Source organism: Talpa occidentalis, unplaced genomic scaffold (genome assembly GCF_014898055.3).
Source record: "Talpa occidentalis isolate TD23 unplaced genomic scaffold, MPIMG_talOcc4v2.1 talOcc4.7, whole genome shotgun sequence".
NCBI classification, from domain to species: domain Eukaryota; kingdom Metazoa; phylum Chordata; class Mammalia; order Eulipotyphla; family Talpidae; genus Talpa; species Talpa occidentalis.
Genome location: NW_023605083.1, coordinates 43,251,695 through 43,273,848, shown reverse-complemented (window position 1 = coordinate 43,273,848; position 22,154 = coordinate 43,251,695). Strand labels below are relative to the sequence as shown.

Below are 22,154 nucleotides of genomic sequence, written 5' to 3'. Positions count from 1 at the left end.
TGAGGTTACTAATGGCTAACCTAGTGGGGAACTTGCATGGAAAGTTAGAAATGGGTATGAAATTACTTATTTCTTTGATTTTTTTTTTTTTTTAGTGAAGGAGTACAGTTTATAGTTTTGTAACTATAGTTTTACAAAGTAAATTAGATTGTAGCTTGGTTTGTAGTCAGAGAGATCTGGGGCTACATCATTGGAAGCTATGTACTTTTCAATAAGAAACTTAATCAGTTTCCTCATGTATAAGATGGGTATACTAATACCATTTTCATAAATTTATAGAAAGAATTGCACAAAATAATATCTGAAAAACCCATACTGCTGGTGCAAAGAGACTGTAAAGTAACTGTTAATAATAACCATTAAGTTATCACTAATGATACCATTAATTCTATATCATAATAATAATAATGTATTTTAGTATTATCTTTATAGTCTTTTTTTTTTTTTAAAGATTTATTTATTTATTTATAGAAGCACTGGGTACAGTCAGAAGCTCGGGAGGGTGAGAGAATTCACCAGAGCCAGAGCAGGGAGCAGAGCAGGCAGAAGGACCGAAGTACACTGCTGAGGGGAGCAGCGGGCGGCAGGAGAGGTCTGCGCGCCATGTGGGACCCTCCTCCAATGGCCGGGGCGCAGCCGGGGATCGAATCGGCGCTGCAGAGGCTGTGGGCAGCTTCGTAACCCAGCGCTCGACTGCTGCGCCACCGGGGAGGCCCTATTTATAGTCTTGACCCCTACTATGTCTAATTTATATCCATAAAACACACACTAAAAATAAATATAATTCAAAACCTATGGTTTGTCTTGAAATTTTTTTTTAAAGATTTATTTATTTATACAAGAACTGGGGTACAGGCCAGATGCGCGGGAGGGTGAGAAGATTCACCAGAGACAGAGCAGGGAACAGAACTGTCAGACTGATGAAATACACTGCTGAGGGGAGCAGTGGGCAAGGCAGGAGAGGTCTACTGCACCATGTGGGTATCTCCCTGGCCAGCCTGGAATCAAATCCATGCTGTGGAGGCTGCTACTGGGGAGGCCCTTGTTTTGAAATTTTTATATCAGTCCGTTTAAGGGTGCTTTTTTTTGTTGTTTCTCATTCTCAATGATGAAACCTTCATGCAGATAAGCATTGATTTATATTGTTATTGGGCCTATTGGTATGCCAGTGGAGACACTTCGTAACACCTTGGAGAAATTCCGTAACTTTCCAATTTAACCTTGGAACTGTTTGTGAATGGGAACTTTTTCTTATCAGAGCTGTGGATCTTTATTGCCCATTCTGAACTTGTTCCAGGTATAGAACATCCATTGAATCTAATGGAATTTCCACATAGAGAAGGAATGCAGATATATAATAGGGAACAAAAGTGCGTGTTCTCTAAGATGTCAGTAAATAGCAGTGTGCTTAATAATAATAAGGAGCTCATGAGAGGCTTTTGTTGGGTGAGTGATTAATAACTTTATTACTGATCAGGTTGAAAGGCAGAACCACTGGATATTTGTAGAACCCAGCATTATATTTGGTTTTCATTATTGTCTAGAAATAAAATGTTAATCACTACCACTTTAATCTTCTTTTTCCCTTTTTGTTTTATTTAAAAAATAAAATAACATATGCCAGCGAGTTTCCACCATTGCTCAAAGCCTTTCGCAGCACCCACTTCACCAGAGACGCCCCTCAGGAAATAGAAATGAATCTGCAGAAAACACGCTGCATTCCCAGTTCATTAGAACTGCCCAGCCTTACAAATTCAAGGTACTACTTACTTATTGTTAAACTTGAAAATAAAATAGTTCTTGCAGACTGAGATTGTTTCTTCGTTAAACTTAGAGAAAGGGAGTTATGAACAGCAGGACCATTTTGACAGATGGCACAAGTCAAAAGCATAGCACAGTTGTCAGCTAACGACAATGAGAAAAAGCCCAGGACAGCTCATTGGCAACTAAATGATTGCTGTGCCTTGCACTTCAGTTTCTATTCTTTGTTCCTACCTCCCACCTTGTCCATACAAATGGTGGCTCAGGAAGGCCATTCATGGGACGGTACTAAGAAAACAAATCATTAGTCCAACTCTGCCACATTCACCCCCCTTTTCCCAAGGCTAATTCGATGTGATAATTTCCTTCCCCTTTCCCGCTTCCTCAGACAACCACTCTGCATCTTATTTTTTCCTTTCTGATGCTTTCTTGAAATAAATTGTAGCCTAGTGTTATAGTATGACAGTGATCAATGATAAGGTATTTGTGTCTGTGTGAACAATGTTATTATTAACAAAATCTCATTTTCCTCTGGTGATTAATGTTTTTGCTCAAGAATTTCCATATAAATGGTTACCATATAGGCTGAAGGAGGTTTAATTTCCAGAGCTCCTAGAATGGAAAAATATTTTATAAAATTACCCTTAGTCATATCAATACACGCCAACTCTATTTATGGAAATAGAGGAAGCTTATTACAATTTCAATGACCGCCTTTAATGGAAAGAATAACTTTTGAATCTTATTATTTGCCAGGCATTATGTTGGGTTCTTGGTGGAATTTGGGAGATAGATTGGAGATGATATGATGATGATGAAGAAATGGTTTCACCTTTCTAAAAGTCACAACTATGATAAAATATGATGAGAATTGAAACAGGCATACTATACAAAGTGATATAGAAGAACATGGTGGTGGTGGTGTTGCAGGGGAGGTTAGAGGTCAATAGTAAAGTATAAGCTTACCAGGTAGAGAATAGTATTTGTTACTTATCATCACTAGAGGAATGAAATCAGAATCAAGAAAACTTAAAGCCAGCCTATTGAGATGTATGTTGACAACATTAGTGATGTTTTTCTAATGGGAAGATAGTGAATCTATTTCTAAGGTGAAATTAGAGGGTTTTTTTTATAGTTCTCCTTTAACCAATGTTATTTAAACCCATTTCTTCAGGAAATTGCAAGTTGTCATTTATAGTTAGTGCTCTTACTCCAAAGATGTAATGTTGAATTATTTATTCTTCTTCCTTAGACTTTAAAATATTTTTTAAATTTCTTTTTCCTTCTTTTAAAAATTCCCTCCACCAAACCACTGGTGCTCATACCCCACATACATAATGTTTTCAGTTATGTTAAATGAAATTATTTCAGCTTATGGTCCCTATATTGAATAGCTACAATAAGAAATAGATTACTTTCAAAGGCCAAAAAGTTTCTGGTTTTCTATATAAAGTTTTATTTAAAAAAATATCTTTAGGATGTATAAGATATTTTTCATTAGGTAGAATATCATGCATCTGAGTATTTGAAAATTCAATTCCTATTTTATTTTTCAACAGGAAAAGTCTGTTGTCCACAAATCAAGGAAGAAGTCAAAAGAAGAACAAAAATTATCTGATGACCCTGATTCTACTGGTTTTATTTACCCTTACAATGACCTGCTGGTGTGGGCTGTACTAATGAAAAGGCAGAAGATGGCAATGTTCTTCTGGCAGCATGGAGAGGAAGCCACGGCTAAGGCGGTGATTGCTTGTATACTCTACCGAGCAATGGCCCGTGAAGCTAAGCAGAGCAACATGGTGGATGATGCCTCAGACGAATTGAAAAATTACTCAAAGTAGGAGTTCTCTCTTCACTTCATACTAAACATCGACAGTTCTTAGAATGGTTAGACACTTTTATCTCCCTCCCCTTAGACCTTGTATGATAAGTAAACATGTTGCCATGCATTTCATGCATTCCAGCGAGTCTCCTATAAAAACAATGCTCTTTAGACATTTTACAGAGCTTTGTGAAATGAAAGTAGGAGAGATGGCCTTCAAATCAAGAGACTTGGGTCTAGTCCTGTTGCTTACAAGTTGGGCAAGTCAGTTGGCCAGATTTTAGGACTTTAGTTTACTAACTATAAAATGTTTAATTAACGATTTTGAAGGTTCCTTCCAACTCTCAAGCTCTGTTACTAAGTTATGTTAAACCTTTTGTTTACTTTAAGTATCACTTAGGCAAAAAAAAAAAAATAAATAAACATATTATGTGTTAAAGAGCCAGACAGTGATAGTAGAAGATAGAAAACTTAGAAATGTTTTTGATTTTTTGATCACTAAAGTGTTATAGTGGTGAGGAAAGATGGGAAACTAGAATTAATAGTACCTAATTTATAATAATTAATTTATAATTTTGATTTAAAAATTATTCCAGAGAATGACTGAATCTACTTTGCTAAGAAAACCTTTTGGAAAATCACACAAGGGTGGCTCTAGTTGTAGCTTCTTATTTAGGAAATATACTTAATTTTTTTTTAAAAAAAGAAGATTCTTATTTTCCTTGCTAGGTTAGCTTGGAACAGTCGTCTGTCAAAACATTCTCTATTAGGGCTATCAGGGAGGCCCAAATCAAGTGATATATAGTTTGTTTTGTGGTGTGGATAGCTCATGTGCTCCTGGATAAACCAAATTCTATAAAATGCAGTCTAAATCCTCTTCTTCAGTCTCCTCAGGAGAGGGAGAACAATCCATTTTCTGAGAAGCAATCCCTTTAAAACAACTTCTGCAAGCAGATTGTGAAGTTGCTGTTAGCCTTTTGTATCAGTCTTTTCCGGATCTCCTATCTAATCTTTTTGAATGTTTCTGGGTCCCTCAGCTGCATTTGTTTTCGCCATTCACCATTGTGTTGTTACAGACAGTTTGGCCAGCTTGCCCTGGACGTGTTGGAGAAGGCATTTAAGCAGAATGAGAGAATGGCCATGAAATTGTTGACCTATGAACTCAAGAACTGGAGCAATTCTACCTGTTTAAAACTAGCTGTGTCTGGAGGAGTGCGACCTTTTGTTTCACATACTTGTACCCAAATGCTATTGACAGACATGTGGATGGGGCGCCTGAAAATGAGGAAGAACTCTTGGTTAAAGGTGAAATTTACTTGTTTTACAGAATTTCAGTTTTGTTTAGTGTAAAGGTTCGTATTCTTGAGTTAACTTTTTCACTTGTTCCAGAAGAGTATTTTCAGAAAAACTAATTAATAACTTTGATTCTCATAGTGAGCTAAATCTTCCCAGTGAAACCTCTGACAGCTACTCTATTTTCTCTACTACAGTTTCTTTTTAAATATGGGGATGATATTACCTGTTGTGTCCATCACAAAACATACTCATGTGAAGGGTTAGAAGTTAAAAACATGTACAGACTTGTTTAAGATTTCATTATTAGTTAGTCCTATTGCCTCTGAAATGAGACTTTTAAGTGAAATTTTTCTCATTTTAAGAAAGCATATATATTTATAAGACTAACAACTTCCATCGCTTTGTTCATCCATTTTGTTGTTTCAGGGAATAAGTGGCTGTTTTATAAGGCTGCCCTCAAACATTGTTCACACCACTGACTATCTCCAAATTCTATTATTCCGTTGCAGTTTAGCCTCATATTTCACCCCTAATTTTCAAGAGTAGCTTTGTTAACTACTAAAGACGTTTAACTAAGCCTAACACTTCAGGTTGTAATCAAGCCTAAGAAATATGCTGGGCCTCCCTGGTGGCCCAGGCGGTTGAGCACAGCGCCATGAAGCTGTCCGCAGCCTCTGTAGTGCTGGTTCAATCCCACTGCCGCCCACATGGCGAGGCAGACCTCTCCAGACCTCTCCTGTTTCTCCCACTGCTCCTCTCAGCAATGTATTTCATCAGGCTGCCTGTTCTGTTCCCCATTCATTCTCTGGTGAATTCTCTCACCCTCCCGCATATCTGGCCTGTACCCAGTTTTTATATAAATAAATAAATCTTTAAAAAAAAGAAAAAAAAAGAAATACATATGCTTATGAAATGAAATAAAAAGGGAGAAAGCATCAGTGATGATGTAACTATGAGTTACATAGAAAAGGATTTCTATTTTAATTTTATTCTTCATAGATTTTTTTTTTTAAGTGCAAGTTTATTGGAAAAAGGAGATACCTGCATAGACATCGGTGGACAAATAGTTGCATTTTGAAAGGGACAGATTTATTGAGACAAGGAGATGTCTCCATAGGTATAGGAAGGCAGTCTTAGAGCAAGATCTGCCCCTTTATAGATTTTTAAAGAATATGTTGTGCCCCTAGTAAATGACTATCTAAAAATATATTTTTGGTGAGCACAGTATAGAAAGCACAAATAAAGATAAATAAAGTATATAAAAGTGGTTGCCCTTTTTAATTCCCACTAATGAGGATACAGAAATGAGAAATGTCAATCAAAAATTATCTCAAGTTGGAGTTCATATTATAGATTCCTTTTTAACAAAATATCAGAGAAACATTCATTGTTTGCAGCCTCAGAAATGATGAAGTAGAGATTGAATGGGTCCATCTCTGCTTTACAAACTCTGGCAATAACTCTTTAAATGTCCATAGAGTGAGATGGGGTGTAGATAACTGGAAGTTTGAAAAATGATTTCCTCTATGGCTGTGTCTGTATATACTTTAGTTCTTTCCTAGAAATCCTTAATTAATGAGAATTTAACAACTTCTTGCTCCACATATACTTTATATTAAAAAAGAGACTTACGAAACAAGATTAAATGTTTTGCTTCCAAATATAGTGAATTGACAAAGACTGAGTTAGCTACTTATAGTCTCTATACTGCAGCAAACAACAATATTTTCTAGTGCTTAGAGCCCATGTAGGGTTATGAGGAAGGGAAAGCTCATTTAAATGTTTTAGGATAACAGGCTCCAATCTGTCCCTTGAAAATAGAATCTTGCTGTCATTAAATATTATTTCACATGTTTCTTTTTCTGCACTACATGAGAAGTGGGTTTAAAATTAATTGCTATATTATCATTGTGCCTGGTAACTGTGATATTTCTAGACCTAGGTTGATTGCATATATTTGACAAATACCCAAGCAAAAACATATGAGAACTAGGGAGAGTTCAGAAAACCTTCACAAGAGATTAAGTTTTAAAACAAAACAACAAAATTTCATTTCAGCATAAAAAATGAAATAGACAAGGGTATGACTTCAGTTTATTTAATTATGGATGATATAAATTCAGGGTTAATTTTATTTTTATCTCCTGAATCCCAGAACATTAAGACCTAGTTTTAGTTTGAAAGAGGTCGTGTTCAGTTAATTGATTTTCAGAACATTTGGTAAATCTTCAAAACATTTAACCTTGAAAACAATACAATTTAAATATTAAAATTCTTTTGAAAAGGTTATAAATAAATTAAAAATGGGAGCAATATGAAAAATTATAGCTGTCTGGATCTATAACTTTCTTGGGTTTTGCTGGCAGAGAAAATAATTGGGTAGCATGGGAGATTAATCTAATAGAAGGTGACACTTGATATGTTTTTATGGTTTTGATTTTAAAAAGATGAATAAATTTTAATGTGTTTTATTTGATAGTATCTATTTATTGGCTTTAAAGAATTATTAAAGCCATATGCTCACTAAAACATAATACCTTTCACTCTTCTGCCCCTAGGGATAAATAATAACAGTGTATTATGCATAGTTGCAAACTTTTAAATGTAAACATATATATGTATGTGTATATATTGAAAAAAATTTTATTACAAAAAATGGGATCACACTGTATATGTTGTATTATAACTTGATTTTTCTCATCTAACAATATAACTTGGATAGCTTTTCATTATATTCAAAATTACTTTTGGTTTATTTAATGATTGCATAGTGTATCATAGTATACCCTAAAATATGCACTAAAATTTTAATTATGTTATTTGAATAATACTTGTCTTGTATAACCCTTATTACTTATTTTGCTTTGTTTTCTCTTAAAGATCATCATAAGCATTCTTTTACCAACCACCATTTTGACATTGGAATTTAAAAGCAAAGCGGAGATGTCACATGTTCCCCAGGCCCAGGACTTCCAGTTTACATGGTATTATGGTGACCAGAACCCCAGCAATGCCAAAGAAAATGCTTCTACGGTTAGTGTAACATCACAGTGAAACATGTTCTTTTTTTTTTTTTTTTTAAGATTTATTTATTTATTTATATAAGCACTGGGTACAGTCAGAAGCGCATGAGGGTGAGAGAATTCACCAGAGCCAGAGCAGAGAGCCGAACAGGCAGACTAATGAAGTACACTGCTGAGGGGAGCAGCAGGCGGCAGGAGAGGTCTGCGGGCCATGTGGGACCCTTGCCCCCAGCAGCCAGGGATCAAACTGGCACTGCAGAGCTTCGCAGCCCAGCAATCAACCGCTGCGCCACCAGGGAGGCCCTGAAACATGTTCTTATGGTACTGATTGCATACTTTCATTTGTTATATCCAGTGACTAAGAATCACTAATTGAGTTCCCAGATGTATGTCTTTCATGGTAACTTCTTTTGCAACCCATTTCACTGGAAAGTCTCCCATATGTTGTCTGTGGATATATCTTTTGCTTTTTAGATTATTGCTTATAAAGTTGTCATATATTGTGAAGTGTAGTAAACATTTTCTCTGGCATTAAATATTTCAATGAGGCATCCTTAGCTAGGATCTTGTCTGATTTAATTTTGCAACCATTTTTTGTTCAACTAGGTTTAATTGTTGGAGTCTCAACTTGCATTTCAGAAATATCCTGTGGTCTTTACCCTGTCAAAAATGTATATAGAAAACTTAAATAAGGGACCAGGAAAAGGAATAACTATAAGAAAGAAAATATCAAAATCAACAAACAACTATGAACCAGAGACACTCTATGGGGGGTGGGGGGCAGGGAAAGGAGGGATTGGGGTCAAAATAAGGGGGTTGTAATTGTATGGGGAATATAAAAATAAAATTTAAATTAAAAAAATGTATATAATACATGTGATTTTCTTTTCTTTCAGAGTTAAAACTTTAATTTATCATGTGGATGCCTAATTAATTTCTAATATATCTATTATATTTATATATGTTTATTATATTTTGGAAATTTGCAAGTATAAATATTTTAGCTGAGCCCCTGACAATAATGACTGTTTTACAGAAAGACAGTGATTTGGAAAAGGGCCCTGAGGAGAAACTCGATGAAAATCAGCACTTTGATTTTAAGGCTGGGCCCAAAAGCCTTCCATGGACCAGGAAAGTCTATGAGTTCTACAATGCTCCAATTGTCAAGTTTTGGTTTTACACGGTGAGTGTGTGTGTGTGTGTGTGTGTGTGTGTGTGTGTGTGTGAAAGGCAGTGGAGGTAGGAACAAGATTGGAGAAGGTGAGGGAATGTTGGAACAGGTCTCTCCTAATGTAGGAGCAAAGAATAAGTTTTTTCTTCTTTCTCAGGTGTTTCCCATTATCACTCCTGGGATTGAACATTTGAAACTTTGTGGAACAATAAAATGAACAACAATAGTTATAGAAATAAGTGATGCAAGTAGACTCTTTTCTTACTTTGGGCCAAAAAAAAAAAAAAAAAAAAAAAGCAGTTGAATCAGTGTTTTTTTTTTTAATAAGAATATGTATAATATAGACTGAAAAAAGCAAGTGTTTGATTTTTTTTCTTTTCAATATCATAGACTTATAAATATATAGAGGACAATAGAAATTTTAGGAATTGAATTGTAGAAACAAATATTAAATCTAACTATGGATTGTAGAGATATAGAGAAGCTATACTGTAATATATTAAATGTTTTTCACATTTATTTAGTATTTTTCTAATGTTTATTTATACTTAAATCACTCATGGTCAAGATTTTCTCCATCTAAAATACGTGAGGTGAGACAACAAAAGGATGTTTATCTAAGTGTGTTACATTTCAAAATATTTACCTAACCAACCACATAGTCATTTCATGTACTTATTGAATAAGGAGTCTGATCTGTTTTTAAAAATCAAATCTCTGTGACTGGATCAAGAAGATGTGGTACATATATACCATGGAATATTACTCAGCATTCAAAAAAGATAAACACATGCAATTTGCAGCAACATGGATGGCACTGGAAGGGATCATGCTCAGCGAAATAAGCCAAAAAGAAAAAGAAAAATACCGGATGGTCTCACTCATAGCAGGAATCTAGAAAACTTAAATAAGGGACCAGGAAAATGAATATAAGAAAGTGAAAATCAAAATCAACAAAAAACTATGAACCAGAGACACTTTTTGGGGGGTGGGGGGCGGGAGGGGAAGGATTGGGGTCAGAATGGGGCATTTGCAATTGTATGGGGGAATATAAAAATAAAATTTAATATTTAAAAAAAAAAAATTATGACTTCTAACAAAAAAAAAAAAAAAATCAAATCTCTGTTCAAATGATCAGGTTTCATCATTTTTGTGAATGTGCAACAGAACATCCCAAAGAGTCTTGATAGTAAGTGTGAGAGAATTATAATCATAGCCACTCCATTGGAAAAAGAGTATTAAAATATTTCTCTTCCTAGAAATGTCCAATTTACAAACACTTAGAGATAGGAACAAAGTCAAGCAAAAGTAACAATAACAATAACAAAAATAGCTAACAAACAGAACAAATAAACCAGACAGATCTGCCCACCACAGTCAACAGTGTTAGAAGTGAAAACTAGCATAATCTTAGGTATCACATTGTTAGGTTTTGGTGTGTACTTTATTGAAGTAATGTCTTGCTATACATGTCCTGATGGAAAAATGAAAATGTAAACATTCTTGGTCTTTTATAAAAATTGGAAAAAATAAAAAAGAATCAGAAGCAACAGTATCAATATCTGTAGTATTTTACAGTGTGGTCACCATGAAACTAATAACAAAATTTTTTTAAATGATTTCTCAATAAAATGAATCTTTTTAAATTATATCCCTAATGGATCATTAAATATACCCAGACTTTGAGGCACAGACCAAGCAAAGAATTAATTTTTACTTGAGCTTTTTTTATATGCTTCTTTGCTACAACTCTGATTCATTGGCAGTAATGTCCATTATGTGCATCTGAAATACGTTATCATAACTAATATGATTATATGGTCAGAGTGTTTTACACCATATTTTATGTTATTTTTATGTAGAGTTAAACCCAGAAAAAGACTTATGAAACTTAGGTAGTGCTCAAAAATATGTGAGAAATAGAAATTAATGATAAAAAAAGTGAGTCTTTTGAACATGGAAACATAGGCGCACACACACACATTTTTCTCTTTACTGATCTGGGATTTTTTAACACAAGTGTCAGTTATTTAGTACTTATGTATTGCCCCTGAAGCTATTTAAGGAACTATGTCATCTCATGCATTGTCAATGATAATGGAAACTGATAAAACCTTGCTGGTGGCCTATTTAGTGACATCACAGCTTTAAATGTGTGTGCCCAGCTATTCTACTCCTGGTAATGTATCTTAAAAAAGATAAGAAAATTAAATAAGATTACAAATTTATCACTAAGTATAAATGTATGTGCATTAACTTTGCTTTCATTCTATGAAAAGACTGACGACTCAGTTTCATATACACAGTGATTAAGCATGCATTTATTGAATGTTAACTAAGTGACAGGCAATGTGCTGAGAGTTGGTGATGAGAACATCAACAGTCTTTTTTTTTTTTTTAATTACAAGGACTCAGAGTTAGATAATACTTTTCCATTGACCAAATGTTTCAGTCAACATAAAATAAAATTTATAGCAGTAAGTAAATGCCATGATTTGTTATAGTTGAAAATAGGCAACTACTGACATTTCTCATTTGGTATAGACAGCACACTCATCTTCCATTTTAAGTGGAGGGGAAGGTGAATGATTCACTTTGGCTTCCTGTCGCTCTTACAGTGTCCATGCTGTACTGCTCAGGGTTCTGAAAATTCTGGTCAGGAGTTCCCAAGATGAGAGTGTTCCCTTCCATTGATTTAAGAACAAATCTAAATCCAAAATTAGAAAACTGTGGATTCTTTTGCTTTGATATTAAGTCATCAATAATATTTTCATGTTATCACATTGAAGTTCATGTGTGTGTTTTGGTGTGGCTCAGTCCATGTTTCCTTGGCATGCTCCATTATGACTCTCATTCACATCCAGGGAATGTGTGTCCCCCTCACAGATGGTGTATTTGGCATTCCTCATGCTGTTCACTTACACTGTGTTGGTGGAGATGCAGCCCCAGCCCAGTGTGCAAGAGTGGCTTGTTATCATTTACATTTTCACCAATGCCATTGAGAAAATCAGGGAGGTGAGTTATCCCTTCTACCTTTGACTTCTGCACACCTCTGCTAGAGATGTTTTGAACTCTGGTGGTGAAAATGACCTGGTCAAGAGTGGGTGTGAGGCAGGCCACATTGTTTTTGATTCGCATGCTACAGAAGGGGAATATCTCTGATCTTAATCCTTTATCCTTGCCAAATACTTTCTAGTTGCTGCTCTCTGAAAGCAGTTATTTTCAAAGAAGGTATGTTAGTATGTTTAGTAATCCTAGAGTGATGCCATTTAATTATTATTAACCCCTATCCCACTATTTGATTTCCCAGGAGTGTTTTTTTTTTTTAATTAAGTTGGTTTTTACAAACTAGCATCACTTCATATTATTAGTTTTATCTCACAGATTGGCACATATATGGCCAAAGTCGTGGGATGTGTAAACAATTTACATATAGTTTTTGAAATATCCTATTTTTGCAAATTGAAGCTGAAAATCCTGTTGGGGCAAATAGTCCAAGAAACACTACAAAACATTTTATTTTTCATTTGCAATCATTAAAAAAATTAATAATCCAAGCAGACTAAACTACAACCTCATATGGCTATAACTTACATTGTTTTAGATGTCAGTGTCTGTGTATTTCTATGTCTTTGCATTTACATATATTAATTTTATCCTAGAGCTAATATGAATGACATTATATATTAAGTAAATATAGTCTTAGTAATTGTACCTGTATTTTCTGCTAGTTACTATTGTGGAGTTTATAGATTATAGAAAACAATTCAGGAGAAAAGCATTATCTGAATTTTACCAATTTTTATGTTTTGAGAAGAATAGTTTTACTATTTTGCATTTTAATTTGTCTGCTATTCTATTGCAGGGATAATTTCTTGTATTAGAGATTTCTAATACCACCTTATTAGTAATTTGCAGCAACTCAATAAATATCAGTAGTAGGACCAGATTATAAAATTCCTTGATTTCAAATCAGTCTTCTTTGCACTCAGCTGTATCTCATGAAATGGAATTGTAGTTACATAGATCCATTGAAATACTGATTTTTAAAATGTCTTAGATCAGTGGTAGTTAGAAAAACTAAACAATTCTTTTGATTGGGTTTTCAAATGGCTGGCTATCACTAGCAGTGACATTAAAATATATTTGTTGAACTGTTTAAATAATTGATTGCCCAAGGATAATTTAAGATAATTTAAGTCTCCAAAATCCTCCTGTGATCTAAGGTTTGTTAGGATACAAAGGACTCTAAATGAGCACTTGATGTATTGAAGATCATACTGATGAGACTCAGACTTTACCTTTTTTCCCTTTTTAATGTTTTGAAAGTCCCATTATTTGAATTTCTCTCCTTTTTTTCTTATTGTAGGTTTGTATTTCAGAACCTGGGAAATTTACTCAAAAGGTGAAGGTATGGATTAGTGAGTACTGGAACCTAATGGAAACTTTGGCTATTGGCCTGTTTTCAGTTGGTTTTGGCCTTCGGTTGGGTGACCCTCCTTTTCACACAGCAGGAAGACTCATATACTGCATAGACATCATATTCTGGTTTTCACGTCTCCTGGACTTCTTTGCTGTCAATCAACATGCAGGTCAATATGTGACCATGATTGCAAAAATGGCAAGTATGGTTTTTATATTCTTCTGTCCTTTTTAATGGTGCTACTATTTTAATGGTTCATATCCACAAACTCATTAAAAAAATGTCTTTGAATGGCTAATTGTGTAGTTAATTAAGATACTCAGCTTATCCTTTTGGTTAGGGTCAGTTGACATGATTGAGTCAAATTTGTCTCTGAGCACAGTAATTCCTGAAGGCCATATTTGTGTGAGATGACCAGTCATTTTTATGCTAAAATATTGATTTATCTCTATATCTTTCTCCAACCCTAGTCAACTCTTAAATAGTGCTTACAATGAGCCACACACTGTCTCAAATACTTTGTATGTATTAATCCATTTACTCTTTAAAATAACTTTATTAGATAGGAACTATTATTATTAGCCACATTTGGCATACAAGATCAGAAGATTTCCCAGAGCATAAGAAGGGAAGCTGAGATTCAAATACGGGCCACTTGGCTCTGCCTGTCATCTGAGCTCACTGTGTAGCTGTGTTAACTTTGTCCAATTGACTGTGCACAAGGACCTAAGACCTACCCTCTAGGAATTGCAGCCCCTCAAAGTCATCTTGGCTTTTCCTTATAGAATGTTCATTGGTTGTGAAGGGATAAGTTTTTGAGAAAAAAGCGTTGTGCTGAGACCAAGGAAGAGAACAGAAAATGGAGAGCATCCAGGACTCAAAAAAACATTTTTCTTATTTTTTATTTCTCTTGGGCTAGCAGTATTTTCTCTGGTCGTGATGACATTTTTCTTATTTTTTATTTCTCTTGGGCTAGCAGTATTTTCTCTGGTTTTACCTAGAAAGTTCTGCTAAGGTAACCAATTCATATTAGTTACTACTAAGTACTAACAGTTTATTTCTCCTTAATGCAACATTTGATAGGTGGTGATGTATTCGAATCTACTGTCCTTACGTCTTGTGATATAGTCATGTCAACAATGACTTTCAAAGTCTCCCATAGCAGGAACTGAAAGGATGGAGAAATTCTAACAATATTTAACTATTTTGGACAAAAAGTGAACAAGTCACTATTATTCTGTTATCTAGAGTAGTTCACATGACCCTGTCTCATGAGAGGGAGGCTAAAAAATATAGATCTGATCATGGAATATTTATGGAATAATTGCTGTGCCTCAGTGAATAAGTGGGATTGAGTTGAGATACATTTAGTAAGTGAAGTGAACCTGGATTATCAAATTCTCAGACATGAATAAATTCCTAAATATAATCCTGGAAACTAGGAATCATTTAATCAAGTAATTTCAAAACACCCCTATTTCCCCCCCCCTTTCCTAACCAATTGATGATAAGTTGGACATGAACAAATTGAAAGTTCTTCACCGTTTATTATTTCTAAAGAAAGAAGCACACATTCTCAACCTTTAGCAAATTCTATTATGAAACACATATTGTGCAGAGAAAACAATTTAGCCAAAGGAAGTCCAGGTATTCATGGACTTGTGTTGGTCAGTGACTGCCTTGGTCTTATTATTGGCATAAGGTATAGTTAATGCTCTAGTGATTGATTTGAATTAAGTTTCAAGCCTGTAGTGAACTTATTGTCCTGTGCTGTTTTGCAGACAGCAAACATGTTCTACATTGTCATCATAATGGCAATAGTCTTGCTGAGCTTTGGAGTGGCACGCAAGGCCATCCTTTCACCAGAGGAGCCTCCATCTTGGAGCCTAGCTCGAGATATTGTATTTGAACCATATTGGATGATGTATGGAGAAGTCTACGCTGGAGACATAGATGGTGTGTAGGGAATTTTGCCATCATGCAGAAATCAAACCTTTGTAGATGCTCAGAGCAAAAATAGGTTGGAAAATAACCTTAAAATGTCACAAGTTTAAGATATTCTGTTAAATTATGTGCTAATTTTTGTCGAGTCAGAGCGTTGTGATTTATCTTATCACTTACCCTTTAAAATTCTTTATTTACAGTTTGTTCAAAAATGTCACCTTGCCCTCCTGGTTCTTTTATTACTCCATTTCTCCAAGCTGTCTACCTCTTCGTGCAATATATCATCATGGTGAACCTGCTAATTGCTTTCTTCAAGTATGTATTTTAATTAAATATGGTTATTTTGTTTAAATCAAAATAGGAGCAGATATTTTAAGTGGATTCACATGTATTTTGAGTTTATAATCTTTGGTGTGTTCCATGTTTTATTACTAAGGTTTTAAAATATGGGCATGAAACTACTGATTGGAAGGAAGTAGAACATTAGAAAAGAGAAAAAACTATAAGTAGAGAGAAAGTATACTAAAAGCAGGATGACAGGGAGTCTGGTCAGTGGGGAACAAAGCAGGAAGGAAGTCCAGTTGTCTACAGCAGAGGATTATGGGTGCCTTGGTGGTGGGTGTGGTGTGGTAACCCTATATCTAAATTGGTGTGAACCTAGATCCCTAAATCATATACATTGTTGTAAACCAGTGTTACCTAAAAAAAAAAAAGCTACAAAAAAAAATGAGTGAACTTACAGTAAATAAAAGACTGAATATACTTGTTAATATACTTATCTTAGAAAAGCTAAGACCTCTTGATTTGCAATTTGTAGTTTTAAATTTTATTTCTCTATCTCTTAAGAATAACTGATCACAGAAAATAATTAGTAAGCTTCTTGTTAAATTTTATTTGTGTTTAACTTTAAAAGTTGATTTTGAGATAGTATTGAACATCATAGAACGAAATATATATTATTTGCAAAATACATATTTTTCTTCTTATTAGACTAGAACTAAAAAAAGATAAAAGCATTGTAATTAAACAGTAAGTTGGAATCATCAAAGAATAGGAGTTGATGTGTTTAACCTTTGGCTTAGGAGTTCTTAATATCCTTTCTTGAACTGTTTTCCAGTAGATCTCATTCACCTCTGCTGCCTAGCTCACTTTTTGCTTCTTTTGGTTTACTCTTTTGGATCATCTTCTTCTCTCAACTTTTTAATACTGGAATGTTCCTGAGCCCAGACCTTGTTCACATGTATTTACATTGTACTTGGTGATCTTGTTCAGTTTTCTGTACATGCTGATAAATCCCAATTTTTATCTCCAACTCCAGTCTCTTCCTTGAACTCCAGTTTTGTAGGTCCAGCTGCCCCCTTCCATCATTAGTCAGATGTATAATTTCTAAAATTTAAAACATCCAAATTCTTATCTCTCCTCTTTCCCAGCAATTACTTATTCTTAGTCTTTCCCAAATCTATGGGGAACACTGTATATTTTTGTCAAAGTTCCATCTTTCCCATTGTTCAGACCAAAACCCATTTTAACGCCTCTCACGTTCCTTTATCTCTACACTGTCAGGAACTCTTCTTGACTCTGATTTCAATCTGGTCATCAATTCAACCTCCTTTCACCATTCTACTTCTGCCATACAGCCTCCTAATTTATTTTTCTGCTTCTGTCTTTGATCGCTATCTTTGATTTTCTGTCCTCAACACAGTTGCTCTGATGATCCTTTACAAACATGTTAGATGATGTCCTCCTTTGCTTCAAACTCTGCAAGTTTCCTCATTTTTCTCTGGGTAGAAGTCAAAGCTCCTAGAGTGACCTATAGAGCCACAAGTGGTTTGGCTTTCCTGCTACTTCTCAAATCACACATCATGCTACTCTTTCCCTAACCATCCTCTCAACAAGACGGACCCTCTGCAAGTGTGTTTGCCCTTGTTTCTCTGCCTGGAATGGTCTTTCCCCATTCTTTTACCCCCTTCAAGTCTTTGCTCAAAATTCCCCCTTTTAACTTAATCTCTAGGGATGATATTTAAAAGTTGCCCCCTTTCCTTAGTCATCTCCTTTTTCTTAATATTCACTTTTATTATATATACAAATATATTTTATAATATATGCATATTTCTGTTTTCTGGCTTTTCTACTGGAAAAACTATTGGTTCTATAATGACTGTTTTTCCCCTATCATTTTGCTCATGATTTTATCTTAAATGACAAAATTTCCTAGCATTTATATGTTTAATAGATAAAAGAAATCAAGTGAGGAGAAACTAGTATATTCTGCATGTCTCTTATATGCCTCACACTGTACTATTTTACTCACTAATTATCTCACCAAAGAGAGATAGATAGGAAAAGAGAAATCAGTGGAATCTAAATAAATGGAGACAATAAGTGTTGAAGGGGAGCAAAATAAAATCAGAACACACAAAAAAATGACTTGTTGCACATCTATGGGAAGGACATGTCTTCCTGCTCATTACAGGGTATTATGATAGCTATCATTTCTATCATTTAAAATAATATTTTCCGTAATATTAAGAGAGGGTGAGATTTTTGTTTTGCAAAAATGGTGTCAGAGAGAGGTTGAGAAATCCTCTTACAGGTCAGCCTTCTCACTTTAGAGATGAACTCACTTTGGAGATGAGGACAAAGAAAGCTAAGAAACTCCAGATCTGACTGTCCAGGAGCCCTTTGTAGCTTCTTTATAGCATTAATGATAAAGGACTTAGAATACACTGTGCAGATTGCCACCTGCTGGTCACAAGCTGTAGTCCCACTTGGAGTGGCAATAGCATGTTAACTTGGTGGTTCTCAAATAGTTGTTCAGGGGCATCACCTCGAGGCTTGCTGAGAACACAGATTGTTCCAATGGCCCTGCTAGACTTTGTAATTGGTAGCTTGAAATAGGGTCCAAGATTTTGCATTTCTGACATGTTCTCAGGGGAGCAGATGCTGGTGGGTCAGAGACCACATTTTGAGAACCACTGTTAAAACCCAGTTGTCCATGTTTCCTTCGTCAGCTTTATGGACTTAGTGGAACTTCTCCCCACCCATTTTCCTAAGATAGCCTTCTCCAGAATAGTTCTGTTTCTTTATGTTTATCGTTACCCCAGTTTAAAGTTGCCTGTATTTTTATTTATTGAATTTGGCTTCTCCACTCAAGTATTGCCATCTTTTTCTACAAAACCTCAACTTTATATTAAACAATATGGTAAAATGGACATTCCATTGTGCTCTCCCCCTGTATCATGTTATAGAGGAAAAATTAAGTATTTAAAGATGATATGTTGTTTTAGAGTATCTCTACCACACATCATAACTTGCCATCGCAAGTTCTGTGATCTCAATATTTATTGTCCCACTTGCATATTGTAATTGGTGTAATTAAAGGGAAAATCCCAAATAAGCCAGTCAGGGGTTTATTTTTTTTTGAAAAATTAATGTAAATAATATATTGAGCTTCTAAATAGAAACTCCACTTATTTATTTTAGGATGAATTAGTTCTTTTTCCTCTTAATACTCTTTAGTTTGGGCATTTTAAGTAACATTGTTCTAGCATTTCTTACATTGAACATTAGGAGGATCTCTATGAGGTTAATGATACAGAGGAACGTTAAAGTTGTTTACCATAAAGAATTAGTTATGGACTGAAAGGAGCTTTTGGTTTTTTTCTGAAGATTTTTTTTTTATTTATACAGTAGCTGGTGTACAAGCCAGAGGTGTGGGGGGGTGAGAGGATTCACCAGAGACAAAGTGGGGAACAGAACAGGCAGACTGACTGAAATACATTGCTGAGGGGAGCAGCGGGTGAGACAGGAGAGGTCTGCAGCCCCAGGTGGGAATCTCTGGCCGGCCGGGAATCGAACCCGTGCTGCAGAGGCTGCGGACAGCTTCACAGCGCTGTGCTCAACCTGCTGCGCCACCAGGGAGACCCGGAAAGGAGCTTTAATGTGAGAAAGGATAGTAAACCAAAAATAGTGTTAAGTTCCAGAGGGCAGTTTCTGTTCATTACATGAAAAATATGAACATTTTCTTTGCTCTCATTGTAATTTCTAGATTTTGCTTTTTTATTCTGATTATTATATTTTATTGTAGAAGGTGATTGATGTATTTTGTTTGCTGAGAGAAGAACCGTAAATGCAATGGATATTTTTTTTATTGGTTAACTACCAGTAATGTCAGGGGAATCAATCATAGAAGCTGGAAAATAAAGAATCTATTTGCTAAGTTTCGTGATTTCTTATTAAATATTTTTCCCCCTCTTACTACAACTTACAGTAACGTTTATGTCGATATGAAATCCATTTCAAATAACCTGTGGAAATATAATCGCTATCGTTACATCATGACCTACCACGAGAAGCCTTGGTTGCCCCCACCTTTTATCCTACTGAGCCATGTGGGTCTTCTCCTTCGCCGACTATGGCATCACCGAGCTCCAAATGACCAAGAAGAGGGTGATGTTGGATTAAGTAAGTTTGATTTTTATTTTGTTTTTGGGCAGGGGCCATGGCAGGAAGAAGACAGTGAAGAGTGGAGGCATTAGTATTGTCAGTTGAATTAAGGGCACAGGAAGACTCTGGGAGTTAACTGACATTAGGGTATCCACTGCACACCTGGTTCTAAGTGAATGCATTGATCTCATTATGTGCGGTTATGGTACTTTTGGCCAAAATTAACTGATACTTTGAGAGAAAGGAATAAGTAGGGGCAAAAACCGCTGCTGGAATGTGTAAAGGCTTTAAAAAAAAAAGATTTATTTATGCATATAAGGGCTGGGGTGTAGACCAGAGGTGCCAGGGGTGAGGGGGATGGTGAGAGGATTCACCAAAGACAGAGTGGGGAGCAGATGAGGCAGATTGACTGAAATACACTGAAATACACTGCTGAGGGGAGCAGCGGGTGGGACAGGAGAGTTCTGCTGCACCATATGGGCCCACTCCCTGGCCAGGGATTGAACTCATGTCTCAGTGCCTGCCCGTAGCTTCACAGTGCTGAGACTTAACCAGAGAGGCCCTGAATGTGTAAAGACTTTATGCTACCTGGATAACCTGTGTTTTACTGTCTACCTAGGAACCAGAAGAATAACTCCTAGAGAATAGCCAGAGAGATGCATACTCAATAGTTACAGGAGGTCTGTGGACTAAAAGGAGCCAGACTTTGCTAAACTTACTAACCAGTAACACTCTTCTCTGGTTTTCTAATCTACTGAGTATGGAGGTGATTCTGTATGAATGTTTCAAATTTTCAAGAATATTAATTCAGGGTGCAGAAATGTAGATTCTATTTTTTTTTGTGTGCAAAGCTTAAGTCTGTATGTTTTGGGATTTTCCTGGTTATTTTTGCTTAGCCGTATCTTGACTGCATGATATAATTGTCATAAGAGACTGTTCCTTACTGTGGTTTTGCATATCTTTAAGTGTTCTCTTAAGCAATTCCACAGTTGGTATGTGGCACATTGCCTAGATATAAAGAAAATGGATTGTATAAATCCACAACATTTTGTCTCTTTTTTTTTGTGTGTGTGTGGGACCCTCACCAGCTGCCGGGGAATGAACCGGCGCTGCAGAGGCTGCGGGCAGCCTCGCAGCCCAGCGCTCAACCGCTGCGCCACCAGGGGAGGCCCTGTCTCAATTCTTAAATCCAAAATATTTCTGAAAATTGTAAGTGTTTTTCCTTCTTAAGTTGGGAAAGACTCATTGGACGCAAGAGGCTGATAGATCTAAGGTGAAGCCATTTACACTATCTCTCATCAATTTTGCTGCTGAAATGATGTATTTGATTAGAGTCCCCCCTAGCTCTAGCTAGGGATTTTACTTCAATTATGGTATATGCACTATATTACCTTCCTAAAACTAGAAAAGTTCTGAATCCTAGAACACACCCAGAGTCTCAGATAAGGGATTGTAGATTATATATTTTGATGAGCTACAACAGTCATTACAAGACTGACAGGGTGATATGTTTTTACTTCTTGGAAGTTAGTTCACTTTGTGTTGTGTTTTTCACCTCTTGGGTCCCTTTGAAGATTATTATTCTTTTACATTTTCTCCTTTCAAGAGATTCAGCCTTATTAAGGCTGCCAAAGCACAACTGAAATTAATTTAAAGACTTGCAACTATAATATAACTTTTAGGCTTCTAATACAGAGTCATCCCAGGCACTGTCTGTAGAACCACTGCAACTTAATAGAGTATAAACCACTTGAGAGATCCTGGAATTAATTAAGGTTTGATTAGATTTGTTAGCACCAAAGCAAACCTTTCCAGGTATCACCTTATTTTGGGCTTATAGGTGATCCTGGTATGAAACTCAAGTTGATTTTCTGATGTATAGAGATGTGTTCACCCTGAAATCAGGAAAATTCTTGAATTTTCTCTGTGTTGAGGATTAAGATGTTTGCATATGGGGCAGTAGTGCCACCTGGTGGAAAGTCTCAAGAACACCCCATATTCTGCAAGCTGCACTTAATGGGTTATTGGTGTTTCTCTTTGAGTTATTTGCTCTTTCGAATCCACAGGAGGTTCACATTGTGATCACATAAACTGTCTTGATATAAAAGATTCTTTAATGCAAACAGACATTTAAGTTGGGGGAGAGGATATTGGATTTTTTTTGAGCAGCTGAAAGATTATTATACATAATGAAATGCAAGCAGAAAACATTGTGCACTTGAATTGTAAACATATCTTGTGATTTGAATATTGTTTTCTGTTAGTCAT

At 35.6% G+C, this 22,154-nt stretch overlaps 1 protein-coding gene across 7 annotated transcripts in view; it reads left to right on the top strand.

The window, feature by feature from the left end:
- TRPM6 (transient receptor potential cation channel subfamily M member 6) overlaps positions 1 to 22,154 on the top strand; it is a 122,464-nt gene that overhangs the window by 59,851 nt on the left and 40,459 nt on the right. For 6 of the 7 annotated variants that reach the window (XM_054688891.1, XM_037491818.2, XM_037491819.2 and 3 more), the window contains 10 exons: positions 1,625 to 1,759; positions 3,321 to 3,598; positions 4,660 to 4,888; positions 7,760 to 7,912; positions 8,939 to 9,085; positions 11,960 to 12,088; positions 13,443 to 13,694; positions 15,278 to 15,452; positions 15,641 to 15,755; positions 19,711 to 19,904. In XM_054688891.1, the coding sequence (XP_054544866.1) occupies positions 1,625 to 1,759; positions 3,321 to 3,598; positions 4,660 to 4,888; positions 7,760 to 7,912; positions 8,939 to 9,085; positions 11,960 to 12,088; positions 13,443 to 13,694; positions 15,278 to 15,452; positions 15,641 to 15,755; positions 19,711 to 19,904 (1,807 nt within the window). The remainder of the gene's footprint in view (positions 1 to 1,624; positions 1,760 to 3,320; positions 3,599 to 4,659; positions 4,889 to 7,759; positions 7,913 to 8,938; positions 9,086 to 11,959; positions 12,089 to 13,442; positions 13,695 to 15,277; positions 15,453 to 15,640; positions 15,756 to 19,710; positions 19,905 to 22,154) is intronic. The other variant, XM_054688892.1, reaches the window with a different exon arrangement.